General features: G+C 43.7%; 1 protein-coding gene across 1 annotated transcript in view; it reads right to left on the reverse strand.

The window, feature by feature from the left end:
* The window catches only part of MGAT4B (alpha-1,3-mannosyl-glycoprotein 4-beta-N-acetylglucosaminyltransferase B), a 129,959-nt gene that overhangs the window by 29,454 nt on the left and 86,345 nt on the right, over positions 1-14,160 (reverse strand). Inside the window, exon 5 of the mRNA XM_084839122.1 lies at positions 12,595-12,728. Within this exon, the coding sequence (XP_084695248.1) occupies positions 12,595-12,728 (134 nt within the window). The remainder of the gene's footprint in view (positions 1-12,594; positions 12,729-14,160) is intronic.

The raw sequence follows: 14,160 nt of genomic DNA on the forward strand, positions 1-14,160 counted from the left end.
CCTTTGCTGAGTCTTCCATATGTTTAATTGTATAGCCACTAGATGGCGCTGTGGTCTAGTTCCTCTTATAGTGGCTTTTCCTTTTTCATGAGGGAACTCAAGCGCTGTATTTTGATAGCTCATTATCTCCAGATTAGGAGTGTTATTCCGTGCGCTGTGGATACAGTTAGTGAGTGAGAGGCGGCCTGTGGCAAACCGGTTTTGTGGGATCAGTTCTAGCTTCTTCCTGCTGAAGAAGTGCACAAGGTGCTTTCATCTGTAAAGCTGACCGCCTGCTTACTTGATCCTTGCCTATCTCTGCTCATTATGAGCTGCAGAGAGAGGCTGGGTGAGGAGATCAGGGTGGTGGTGAATGTCTCCCTCGAGGAGGGAGTGATGCCATCAGCCCTCAAGGAGGCAGTGATAAGACCGCTCTTAAAGAAGCCGTCCTTGGATCCCCAAGTCTTGAACAACTTTCGCTCAGTCTTGAATCTGCCATTTTTGGGCAAGGTGATTGAGCGGGTGGTGGCGATGCAGTTGAAGGCACACTTGGAAGAAGCCAATTATCTAGATCCATTTCAATTGGGCTTCAGGCCTGGGCATGGGACAGAAACGGCTTTGGTCGCCTTGGTGGATTGATATGAGGAGAGCTTTGCATAGAGGTGAATGCTCCTTCCTTGTTCTCCTCGACCTCTCAGCGTCTTTTGATACTGTGCTCAATGGTATCTTCCTACTGCCTGGAGGGGTTGGGCATTGGAGACATGGTATTGCGGTGGTTCCGGTCCTTCCTCTACGGCAGGTACCAGAGGGTAGCACTGGGAGAGGAGGTTTCGGACCCGTGGCCACTCACTTGTGGGGTGCCACAGGGTTCCATCCTCTCCCTGATGCTATTTAACATCTATATGAAGCTGCTGGGGGCTATCATCAAGAGGTTTGGGGTGCGGTGTCATCAATATGTGGATGACACGCAGCTTTACCTCTCATTCAAATCTTCCCCAAGGTTGGCCGTAGAATCCCTGTCCAAATGACTGGAGACGGTGAGTGGCTGGATGAGGAGGAATAAGCTGAAGCTAAAGACTGACAAGACTGAGGTACTTTTGGCGGGAGACAAGAGGAGGTTGTGGGATGCTGACCTGGTGTTGAATGGGGTATGGTTACCCTTGAAAGATGAGGTCTGCAGCCTGGGGGTCATTTTAGACTCCCAGCTGTCCATGGAGGCTCAGGTGTCATCTGTGAGCTGGACAGCACTGCACCAACTCCATCTAATATGGCTGCTGTGCCCCTACTTTCCCGATCATCTGCTCCCATCGGTAGTACATGCCCTGGTCTCTTCATCTAGACTACTGTAATGCACTCTACATGGGGTTACCCTTGAAGACAGTTTGGAAGCTTCAGCTGGTGCAGAACGCAGCGGCTCACCTGATTAAAGGCAGCCGCCGGTGTGATCACGTCACTCCAGTGCTGAAGGAGTTGCACTGGTTACCAGTTGTTTTCTGGGCCAAATTCAAGGTGTTGGTTTTGACCTTTAAAACCCTATAGGGTTACAACCCAGCCTATCTCAAGGAGCACCTCCAGCAAAACCACACAGGCCGCTCAACAAGGTCAGCCTCGGATGGCCTTCTCTCTGTCCCATCAGCCAGGACAGCTAGGCTGGCGAGGACGAGGGAGAGGGCCTTCTCTGTGGTGGCCCCCACTCTGTGGAACTCCTGCCCTAGGGAACTCCGCCATGCCCCCTCTTTAATGAGCTTCTGCCATGCATTGAAAACGTGGTTGTTCAGGCAGGCATTTGGGGTGGGTTAGAGTATTTTTAGAAATACGATGTTTTAATGTGGAATTTTATTGTTTTAAACTGTTATACTATTGTACATCGCCCAGAGTGGCTGGGTGACCAGCCAGATGGGCGATAAATAAATTTAATAAATAAATAAATTTAATAAATAAAATCTCCAAGCTTTTAAAAAATGGAATAAAGGTAATTTAGTGTGGGAGATGCCCTGGAGGTTGACAACGTCATCTAAAGGACTCACAAACTTCTGTGAGTAACCAATCTCAATAGCAGGATAAAAGCTCCATGTGAAGAAGTCCTATGTATGTAGGTTTCCCTCTGCAGACACCCATACCTAACGCAGGGATATTGGGCCTTGTGACCTCATGGCTGGGCCAGTGTCATGAAGGACACTAGCATATGAAAAGGGCTAGTATGTAAATAGGAGTGTGGGTGGAAACTCTGAACATCACTGGGAGTTTTAAAGTGAGATGTGATGCTTACAATGGAGCAAACGGGGAACTGTTTCACCATGCAAATGGGGTAACTTGGAGACAGGACTTAAAGGGAGAAGGAATTAAGGTGATAAGGGAGGAGATAAGGTGATCAGTCAAAAAGGGATTCCACCATGTTAAATGAAAATCAGGGGGTTGGGTTATTCTAACCTTAATAAAATTGAAAGGGTTTCACCAATCTTCCTGAAAATCTCACATGCCAGACAGAAATGTCTATTTTATATAACCTAAACATTTCAGGAAGATTGGTTAAAGATTGAGGGAGAAAGGGAATTTAACAGAAAAAAATACTCAGCCATGCAGTTTTGGCACTGAAAACATGTGTTGGCAACTGTTTGTGTCCATCATTTGCCAAAAAGCTGGAGGCTATATATGAAACCATATACGTTTTCCTATTCTCTTTGTATTGTAGTTGGTGGAATGGAATTTCTTTTTTAAAATTCAATTTAGTTATTTTTAAAATAATTTTTATTGGTATAATGAATCCCTATTAGATTTCATAAGCCGGCACTTGGAATGCTGAGAGTGGGGACAAGGGGAGCGGAATAACTGCTGTGCAGAAAAAAGGCAGCAGCAGCAGCTAACTGAGTTTCTGGGTCCTCTCTGTGTGTGTACGCAGACAAGCGATCCCCTCAGTGTGACCAGAACCCAGTGCTTCTGTTCACCGGTCTTCACTCCAAGCTGTTCCCCTTCTTCCTCTGCTCCCCTCTTTCCCCTTAATCGTTTGTGTTACTACGATCCCTTTCTACATTCAAGTACTGGGAACAGAGGGCTTAGAAGGAAGCTATGGCATGGAATAGGAGTGAAACTTTGCTTCATAAGCAGGCCTGTCTCACCTTGGGGGCAGCAAGTTTTGCTGCCTGGAGTTTGAGAAGCAGGCAATCATGCTGACAGAGCTGTGGTCAAGCCATGGAAGAATGGAGCAGTATGAGAAAAGGTTATGTTTGTTACTCCCTGCAGCTAGCAGCCCCACAAGTCCGGAGTGTTCCCATGTACCCTGATAAGGCCTAGAGTAACATCAGCTGCCTAAAACAATGAGAAACTGTCCCTGCAGGTTTCTCCCCTGCCCCCATGTCATTCAGAACCAAATTTTCAAGTTAGCAGCTACAGAAAAGAACCAATCAAAAAGCAGTCAGGGAATTAAAGAAAGTAAGAGCACTCTGTGAAAAAGAAAAGAACCACATTTGTTCCAACCCGGCTTGCTTGATTTTTACCTTTTGCTTAACTCTAAACTGTATTAGCAGATTTTGATTTGTTTTGAGAGCTTTTTTTGGCTCTTGCCTCCCTTTTGGGAGAAGAAGGGTCCTCTTTTCTCTTTTGAACACATTTTCTCTTGGCTTTGAGACTATTTTGGGCTATCTTTCCCAAAGCCAGTTTCTCTGAGCCAGGCACCTGGCGCCTGAGCAGCTTGGTGTAGTTTTTGCCTGCTATTTTATTTTGCTGACCGGTGAAGCATGGGCTTCACAACACTTTTCAATTTAAAGTGTTGTCTTCACTCTCTACCTGGATTAATTTTCCCTACCTGGACTTTGCTGAGTTCTAAACTCTGAATTCTAGGAGAGGTCTCTTTCAACCTTCCTCTGGGTCCACAAAAGCCTGGTCTTCAGATCTCTGCTTGGGATCTGCAGAGACAGCTATGTTGTTGTTCAGTCGTTAAGTTGTGTCCAACTCTTCGTGACCCCACGGACCATAGCACGCTAGGCCTTCCTGTCCTCCGCTCTCCCCCAGAGTGTGCTCAAGTTTATATTCATTGCATCGCTGATGCTATCTAGCCATCTCATCCTCTGTCATCCCCTTCTCCTTTTGCCTTCAATCCTTCCCAGCATCAGGGTCTTTTCCAAGGGAGTTTTCTATCCGCATTAGGTGGCCAAAATATTTGAGCTTCAGCTTCAGTATCTGTCCTTCCAATGAGCAGTCAGGGTTGATTTCCTTTAGGATGGACTGATTTGACTTCCTTGCAGTCCAGGGGATTCATGTAAGAGTCTTCTCCAGTACCACAGTTCGAAAGCATCAATTCTTCAGCGCTCAGCCTTCCTTATAGTCCAGCTCTCGCAGCCGTACGTTACTACTGGGAAAACCATAGCTTTGATTAGACGGACCTTTGTCGGCAAGGTGATGTCTCTGCTTCTTACTATGCTGTCTAGGTTTGCCATAGCTTTCCTCCCAAGGAGCAAGTGTCTTTTAATTTCATGGCTACAGTCACCGTCTGCGGTGATCTTGGAGCCCAAGGAAGTAAAATCTGTCACTGCTTCGATTTCTTCCCCTTCTATATGCCAGGAAGTGATGGAGCCAGATGCCATGATCTTAGTTTTTTTAATGTTGGGTTTCAAACCAGCTTTTGCACTCTCCACTTTCACCCTCAACAAGAGGCTCTTTAGATCCTCTTCGCTTTCTGCCATTAGGGTGGTATCATCTGCGTATCTGAGGTTGTTGATAATTCTCCCGGCAATCTTAATTCCGACCTGTGATTCATCCAACCCGGCATTTCTCATGATGTACTCTGTATATAAGTTAAATAAGCTGGGTGAAAATATACAGCCTTGTCATATTCCTTTCCCAATTTTGAACCAATCGGTTGTTCCATGTCCGGTTCTTACTGTTGCTTCTTGACCCTCGTACAGGTTTCTCAGGAGACAGGTAAGATGGTCTGGTACTCCCATCTCTTTCAGAATTTGCCACAGTTTGTTGTGATCCACACAATCAAAGGCTTTAGCGTAGTCAATGAAGCAGAAATAGACGTTTTTCTGGAATTCTCTTGCTTTCTCCATGATCCAGCGAATGCTGGTGATTTGGTCTCTAGTTCCTCTGCCTCTTTGAAACCCAGCTTGTACTTCCGGGAGTTCTCGGTTCACATACTGCTGAGGCCTCGCTTGTAGAATTTTGAGCATAACCTTGCTGGCATGTGAAATGAGCGCAATTGTACAGTAGTTTGAACACTCTTTGGCATTGCCCTTCTTTGGAATTGGAATGTAAACTGACCTTTTCCAGTCTTGCGGCCACTGTTGAGTGTTCCAAATTTGTTGGCATATTGAGTGCAGCACTTTAACAGCATCATCTTTTAGGATTTTAAACAGCTCAGCTGGAATACTGTCATCTCCGCTAGCTTTGTTGTTACTAATGCTTCCTAAGGCCCACTTGACTTCACTCTCTAGGATCAAGTTCAGTGACCACACTCTCATGGCTATCAGGGACATTCAGATCTTTCCTGTATAGTTCTTCTGTGTATTCTTGCCACCTCTTCTTAATCTCACCTGCTTCTGTTAGGTCCCTGCCTTCTTTGTCCTTTATCAGGCCCGTCTTTGCACAAAATTTTCCCTTGAGATCTCCGATTTTCTTGAAGAGATCTCTAGTCTTTCCCATTCTATTGTTTTCTTCGATTTCTTTGCATTGTTCATTTAAGAAGGCCTTCTTGTCTCTCCTTGCTATTCTCTGGAACTTTGCATTCAGTTGGATATATCTTCCCCTTTCTCCCTTGCTTTTCGCTTCCCTTCTTTCCTCAGCTACTTGTAAAGCCTCCTCAGACAGCCACTTTGCTTTCTTGCATTTCTTTTTCTTTGGGAAGGATTGAGTTGCTGCCTCCTGAACAATGTTACAGACCTCCGTCCATAGTTCCTCAGGCACTCAGAGACAGCTATACATTCCTTTTAATCCCCCTCCCACCCGCTTCCTTTTCTCTAAAGGTTCGGGCCATTCTGCTATCTAGCTGAAAGCTTCAAACACTGCATTTAACTACTTTGGATTGGTGGAAGTTTAAGTATACCTAACTGCAATTGAAACTGCTGCTGGGCTTACTTGGGCCTACTAACAGTGCTTTGGGCCTGATAACATTGGGCCAACTGGGCCTACTAACATTTTTTTTCCCATGGGCCTTAGCAAGAGTTAAACTGTAGTGTATTTTACATATTGTGCACATGTATTTTCTTTGTAATCATTATATGTTTCACATTTTACTTCTGTATATGATGTCCTTCTGCATTTAATTTTCTTTATAAACCATTCATATCTTTAAGACTTCTCTTGTGGCATGATTTCATTTGTTTAACTCATACAAGAACAGAATGCAAAAGGAGGATCATCAAATCAAACATGCTATAAAGGCTTTGGACAAGTCAAGTTTACAACCCCACAAACCACATGCAAGTTGAACTCAAATAAACAGTAAGTGAAGACAATTCCTGCCTGCATGTCTAAAAAGACATGATACATAAGGAAAAACGAACAGGGAGGGATGAGGGGGGGAAAAACAGGATGCAATCCTAGGCAAGTTTAGGCAGAAATAAGTTCTACAACATTCCCCAGCCAGCCTTTCAGTAGGAATGGTGCTGCTTCTTGCTCTCATCTCCCTCAGCACAGCCTGCTGGAATGGAATTTTTAGGCCGCCTTTAAGAGTAGAACTTATAAGGGCAGAAATTACAGGATAAAAAAACCCCCAAAACTATACAAATGGACAACTTTTAAAAAAGAAACATTTTATTTTTGAAACAGAATATCTTTTTCTACAAGAAAATGGTGCTGATTCTGAAGTAAATGTGTTCAGCATCAGGACAGCAGAAGCAAACTCCATTTTATTTCTGCAGTCATAGTTGTGATATAATTTAAGTGAGTTTGAAGTGTAAAACTACACATGTTCAGAATATTATTATTTTTTAATCACAGTTGGCAAACAATTTTACACCATGGATTGGTGAGGCAGGGGTGTGAACTTGTTCCTGTATTCCAAAGGCTGCTTTTCTGTGTGATTCTGAAAATATCACATGTTATTTTAATTATAATTATCAGTGATGTAATGGTTTGGGGTGTTTTTGTGTATGTGTGAAGGGTGTGTGTGTGCAAAGGGTTCCCGCTGGCTTCCAAGGGATATAATTTATTACATACAAAGGGATACCTATACTTTCTCCTGAACAGTCCAGTCCTTACTTCTTACAAGTAATATATGCATAATCTGGAGAGCTTCGGCTATTGGGCAGTACAGGAATGAAATAAACAAACAAACAAAGAAACAATTAATTAAATAAATAATTTTGTGCTGTGCTGCTTCTAAGTAGGCCTGCTCTGGTGGATGCTTTGTGGTGGATTTTTGGATGCTTTCACAACAAAAGCATGGATGTTGGGAGGCTTTCAGAACTTGTTCCTACATTCCAAGGGCTGCTTTTCTATGTGGCTCTTATTTTAAAATAACATCTTATTTTAATTATTATCATTGTTATTATGGCTGTGTGGACTCTCTGTTCCCATCTCTCACTCATCATCTTAAAGTCATCTGACTCTCTGTGAAATGGGAGTTATTGCTAGAACAGGAGAAGGTGGATGTAAAGGAGTACTTTTGTGTGGTTACGTGATTCCCCCCCACTTTGCATGTTTTGTGTCTCAGTTGTCTTCTTCTGTGGTATGGGTCAGGGATTCAAAGACTGCTCTTCATCCACCAATCCCCCTTGGCTCTGCCTCTCATGACCCATTGGCTATGCCTCTGTTGACTTGCCCTCCATCCCACCATTCAGGCCTCCACTGTATGATAGTGGTGTTTAAAATTATACATGTTTAGAGACAGTGGATAGGGAGACATTTCCCCCGCTTTCTCATAATGTTAGAACCCAGTATTCTCCCCATGAAGCTGATTGGTGGGAGATTCAGGACAGGTAAAAGGAAGTACTTCTTCACACAGCATGTAGTTAAACTATGGAATTCGCTGCCTCAAGATGTAGTCATGGCCACTAATTTGGATGGCTTTAAAGGGGCAATGGTCAAATTCATGGAGGATGAGGGTATGAAGGGCTACTAGTCATGATGGCTACAGCTATCTCTAGTATCAGAGTCTGTATGCATATTTACATCAGTTGCTGGGGAACATGGGCAGAAGGGTGCTGTGGCACTCACGTCCTGCTTGTGAGTTCCTCATGGGCAGCTGGTTGGCCACCATGTGAACAGAATGCTAGACCCTTGGTCTTATTTAGCATGGCTCTTCTTATATTCATATTAGACATAGGACCTCAATGTTCAGAAGCACTGTACCTCTGATTGCAAAGACACAGAGAGAGGAAGACAGAGACAGACAGACAGAGCGGTGTGCATGTGTGTGTCTACACACACATACACACACACATACACACACACACACACACACACACACCCCATGGGGGAGACATTTGCTTTTCAAAAACCAAGGAAATTCAATCATCAAAAAACCTGCCTGTTTAAAAAACCAGACAATAAGGCTATCTCATGCTGGTCCAAACTCCACAAAGCCAGGAAATTGGAAGCTAAGGCTGATGCCTTATCTGACATGCCCCGTGATCAGTCATGATGTTGTGCAATGTCACAAATTGCTTCCTTACAACTTCGCCTCCATGTACCCACACTTTTCCTGGGTCTTTCAGCCCCAAATCCAGATTGGGAGGATGGAGTGCCTGGGGCCAGAAAAGATGCTCCACATTGTCCTGGGCCTGTATTGCCTTATTTATTTTTTATTTATTCATTTCATTTCTATACCGCCCAATAGCCAAAGCTCTCTCGGCGGATCACAAAAATTAAAACCAAACGGCACACAATAAAATAATATAAAATATAAAGAACATTAGAACCACAATATAACAATACAACCACAATAAAACCTATCAGCAGTGCAGGCATTTAAAATACATATTTAAAACAGCAAAGCTAAAAGTCTAGAAAGCTAAAATGCTAAAATTTTTATGAAGCATCTCAGCCTTACTGTATTGCTAGAGAAATCCAACTGTGAGGTGATTCATACCTTTATTCTGTGAGTCAACCAATGTCGTTAGTGGGTGAGTTTATAGTGAGAGATGGGTATCTCCTTTAACGTAGATGGGCTGAGAGCAGTACTACTGCTAATAACTGTGTGTGATACATGTAGCTGTATGTCCTAGCAACAGTATGACTGATGATGTTGCCAGTAATGGTGAGAAATGTCAAAGCAGGTTGGGGTGGGGGGTAGGGGAAATTGTTTCAAAGTTTATGAGGAGGCGCCAAGAAAAAGTGGAACTTGGTAGTGTGGGGGTAGGGAACAATGATTTTGAGCAGAAATCAGTTACTACATTTATTAAATTGAAGTATGTTTGTAGAGCAGTGTCTTTTCCCTACTAAAAGGTACTCACAGAGACTTACACAGAATTGAATATAGACAACTGAATTCACAAACCTAAACCCATACATCTTTTTTGGGGTGAAGTGATATTGGGAAGATGCTGTCTGAAACAAATAAGTAGTGTGCTGGACGAGGGTCTTTAAGCCTTCCACTAATCACTTGTTTTAATCTACAGCACCATACCACCACATTGTTTTATCTTCACCAAGCATTTCAAGATCCAAAACAACCATGGGTAAGTCCTACAGTGTGTGTGGTAGTGGAAATCTCAATATGGTAGAAAATGAATATTTTCCTTTCAGACTTCAAACCTATTCTGTTGCAACCAAACATCTTGTATTAGAAAGCAACCCCCCAAAATCTTGCAGTCTGCATGCTGCTGGAAATCTCAGTGTGGTGCTGAATGATTTTTTTATCTCGTTCCTGTTGGTGCAATAGAAAAACCAGAATAAAAAACGTGAATTACAATGTAATACACGCTTACCGTAGAGTGACACAGAAAAATAATATAAGGATGGTGAGGGGTGCAAGAAGAGGGCTCCCTCTCACTGTTCAACCCATCCTGCAAGCTACTGGTGTAAGCAACAAACACGCATGGGGCACCTCGCAGTTGGATTCCTCTAGCAATATAATAAGGCTGAGATGCTTCATAAGGCAATGCAGGACCAGGACAACATGGAACAGCTTTGCTGGTCCCAGGCACTCCATCCTCCCAATTTGGATTTCGGACAGAAACACCCAGGAAAAGTGTTGGTGCATGGAGGCTAAGTTGTATGCAAGCACAATTTGTGACACTGCTCAACATCATGACTGATCACAGGGCACGTCAGATAAGGCATCAGCCTTAGCTTCCAATTTCCTGGCTTTGTGGAGTTTGGACCAGCATGAGATAGCCTTATTGTCTGGTCTTTTAAACTGGCAGGTTTTCTGAAGATTGAATAAGAACTGGGTGTTTATCATAAAGAGTAACAGCACTGACTGTTCATGCTAGGGATACTGAAGTATGCTAAATAGTGTATCTGAGGTATCTTTACCCTTCAGCATCAAAGTTTATTGACGCATAGCCTATTCTCCTCCATTTCCATGTAGCAACCAATACATTTTGAAAACTTATATTTTAGTGTTCTAACTCTCATTTAATATTTATTTATTTTCTTTCTTTAAAACATAGGTATATCAACCTTCATCCAGTTTCTAGGGCAATGAATAGCAAGTATATTATAAAACTCTAAAATATATAACAAAACCATAACATTAATGATCAAATGAGGCAGCAACTAAAAAACAGATAGTAGGCTAAGGTATTTCTCAACCTAAAATGCCCCAAAAGGAACGTAACATAAGGAGTGGTAACACACACAAAAAGCTTTCTTTTTTTTAAGACATATGAATTGGCAAAGGAAACTCAGCTGCCAGTACTGTTCCTATAAACAAAGTATACATATTATTTGAAGTTGACTGTTGCTTTAAAATTCCTACAAGATCCACAGACACTGGCTAAAAGCTAAAGATGGAGACATTAAAATGTCTTGTTTGAAGTCAAAGCATGCCCATCAGACTCCTTAAGACTTCTTGATGTGTCACTTTTTCCAATGAACAATTTGTCTCCATGTCCACAAAAAACATGTACCTAGCCATAAGGACAGCGCAAGTGTCTTCTCTGAAACAAGAAGCCAATGCATGCAGAGGCTTCCCAATGCATGTACTAAAGCAAGAGACACTCACGCTGCCCTTCTGATTATTTAGGGCAAATACCTTTTCTGTAAGGGAGATCAATTTCAGCGCAAAAAGCACTTAACCTATGAAGCAGGCCTGCATCTAGGGTTTGGGGGTCCCTAAGATGCCTCCAGTTGCCATGCTGCCGGCACCTGTGCCCACTCCCACCACTCCCTAGTTGGTACAAGTTGGCGATGCCCCAATACCTGCTGACATCAGGGGCAGCGTAATGAAGATGGTTCAGGCAGGTGGGCCTAGAGCTCTGTTCAGCGCTGCTGCCAGGCTGCCCCCAACTAGCCTCCCAAAGGTAACAATAGTCATGGTAGCCAAGGAGCTATCACTAAATGACCTTCTGGGCCCAAGTGCCTAAACATATTGGTACTGCCATCTGAATTACACCTGCCCTGCCCCTGATACACACTGGGAGTTGGGATGACGTCACTAAGACGTCCCCTGTTGCCACTGCCATCCAGCTGAATGACATCAGCTGCGGTCGCATCCTGCTAGGGCCTCAGCGTTTGCCCAAGTATGCTACATGGTGGCACCACGCCAGATGCGAAGCAGCCCTGTATCCTCCATTATGTCTCCTGTTTTATGAAGACATGCCATTCACCCCTAAAGATGGCCACTTTCTTCTGATTAATTACAAGGACGGAAATGCAAAACACAGAAATCTCATCTTGACAAAAAATGCTGGAAAAGGGAATCGGAAAGGAGCTATTAAGAGCTGCTGTTCTCTTGGCAATAATGTGTTGCTGAAGGCTCTTTTGCTCAAAGGAGTTTGGAAAGAAAAACAAAGTTATTTCAGGCCACAGATAAATAATCTCAGTGGGAATGTTACGAGAAAATACATGCACACCAACAAGAAAATACACACATACCAAAAATACAAAAAACTCTAAGATAAAAGGCATCCACAATGTATTAATACACTATGGTCATTCTAACTCCAGAATTCAGAAACCAATTCAGAAGCAAAGCGTTAGTGTAGCAAACAGCATAGGCCTCAGTTTTAATTAGGCCTTTCCTTGGGATACCTAGCAGGGGACAGCAGAGGATCCTGAGAGAACATTGGAAAGATAATTCCCTACGAGGTCTCTTTGCACAAGGGTTCAGCCAACAGCTATCTAACATTCTGTAAGAGCAAAGGTCAAGACACGGAGTGCTATTTAAATTAAAGAGACAAACGCAAGGGCCAGCTTGGCAGTAGCCATGCAGCCTTCTGCTAACATATTGACCCTCCACGACTGAGTGCATCCAAGCATTGTTTCACATTTGAAACAGCCCCTGGGCCTCATTGGCAGGATATGCCCAGTGATCCTTGTCGGACAGCAGAGTGAGGTTAGACTTATCTCCCTGTGCCAAAGGGGAACCTGGCCCACCGCTGTGTAGAGATACATCCTGCTGTTTTATGACTACGCACAGCCTCCTGGATCAGCTTCAAGTCTCTGTCAGAAAGACAATAAAGGGATAGATTGCTATCAAAGCTAGATTCAGAGGGGAAAGAATAATTTTACCTCAGCAATCATGACAACAATGACAGAGTCTTCCTTCTCCTGCTGGTTGAGCTCCGAGATCAGAGAGTTTAGGGTATCTGCCAGGTAGGAATGCACCTCCCGCTTGACACTAGGGATCCCCATGACTACTGATACTGTAAAGGAGCAAAACAAAGCATATTTAAAGTTATTTATTTATTTAGAATATTTCTGGATTGCCCCTCCACTCAGTGAACACTTGAGGTGACATATAATAAAAGCAATACAAAGAATACATAAAAATACATTTTAAAGCTGGGAATTAATCATAAAAACAAGGAGTGGCATTAACTATTAAAAGCTCACGGAAGAATATCATCTTCACCAGCTGTCTCAAGGCCACTAAAAAGGAAGCTAGCCTATCCTTCCTGTGGAGGGAGATCTTGGTAACAGCCAAACAGTTCCTCAGCATCTCACACTTCCTACCTCAAAAGGACGCCAGTTTCCTTTTCTACCTGCTTTCGGCAAAGTTCTCCATGTGTTTTGGAGAATGAACCAATATTCCCAGTGTATCATTCATGGGTACACAATGGTGGCCACTATACCTGTCATGGAATATGGCTCTCTAAAGCCACATTGGTCTCTAAGTCCCTGGCCTGCCCACGTTGAGCAGAGAAGTCTGCAAGGGGCTTCTACGCATGACTGTATAATGCCTGAGTATGGTACTGGATTAGTCAGATCATCAAAAGGAACTCTATACAGTCAGGCACTGTCTCTCTTAAAATCTAGTTAGGGAGAGTGGGAGACCCTCTGAAGCAGATTTGCAGGAGGGGAGCACGAGGACTGCAGTAGGGAGGAAAGGAAGGGAAGGTCCCATTGTGCAAACAGAAATCCACTTGCGAGACATTTTTGGCATATGTCATCCATGCTCAGCTTCTGCAGGTCTTCCTGCCCATCTGCATGACATAGTGGGGCATAATAGGATGACCTCGGACAATACAGTTTGCAAGGCAAAAGGAGTAGAGAAAACCCTATCATGCCAGCATTTGCTGCTTCATGCACACATATACTGAGAAGCACAGGGAGCTCCCGCCCAAACCTGCCTTTGGGCTAAAACAGCAAGCTATTTTCTAGGGCTGATCAATGCATAGGCAGCATTTATGTGTATACTTGGCTGCCCCAAAAAGCCTTAATAGGACTCAGGGCCAGTTTACACAGTAAACTCCAGGTGGAGGTTGCTTACAAGTCACTCCATGGTAGAGACTGTTATCAAGTGGCTTAAACAGGCGATAGGAGCAATTTTCTCCACACCAGTGCAGGAGCCTGAAAAGTTTGTATTGCCACAGAATAAAACATTGCCCCAACCACAAGAGAAGCTGATCGTGAAGTTGGCTTACTTCAGCCTTCCCCAACCCAGTGCCCTCCAAGTGTTGGACTACAACTCCCATAACCCCCAGCCAGCTAGCTGGAGATTATGGGAGTTGTAGTCCAACACACCTGGAGGGCGCTGGGTTGTGGAAGGCTAGCTTGCTTTGTAATAACGGTCACCTCAGGAAGTGATTGAAAGCAGCTCCTGCAAGGCCACTATGACACGTAAATCGAACCTGA

Source organism: Heloderma suspectum, chromosome 2 (genome assembly GCF_057233095.1).
Source record: "Heloderma suspectum isolate Gila_16-S chromosome 2, 16-S_ref, whole genome shotgun sequence".
Classification (NCBI taxonomy): Eukaryota; Metazoa; Chordata; class Lepidosauria; order Squamata; family Helodermatidae; genus Heloderma; species Heloderma suspectum.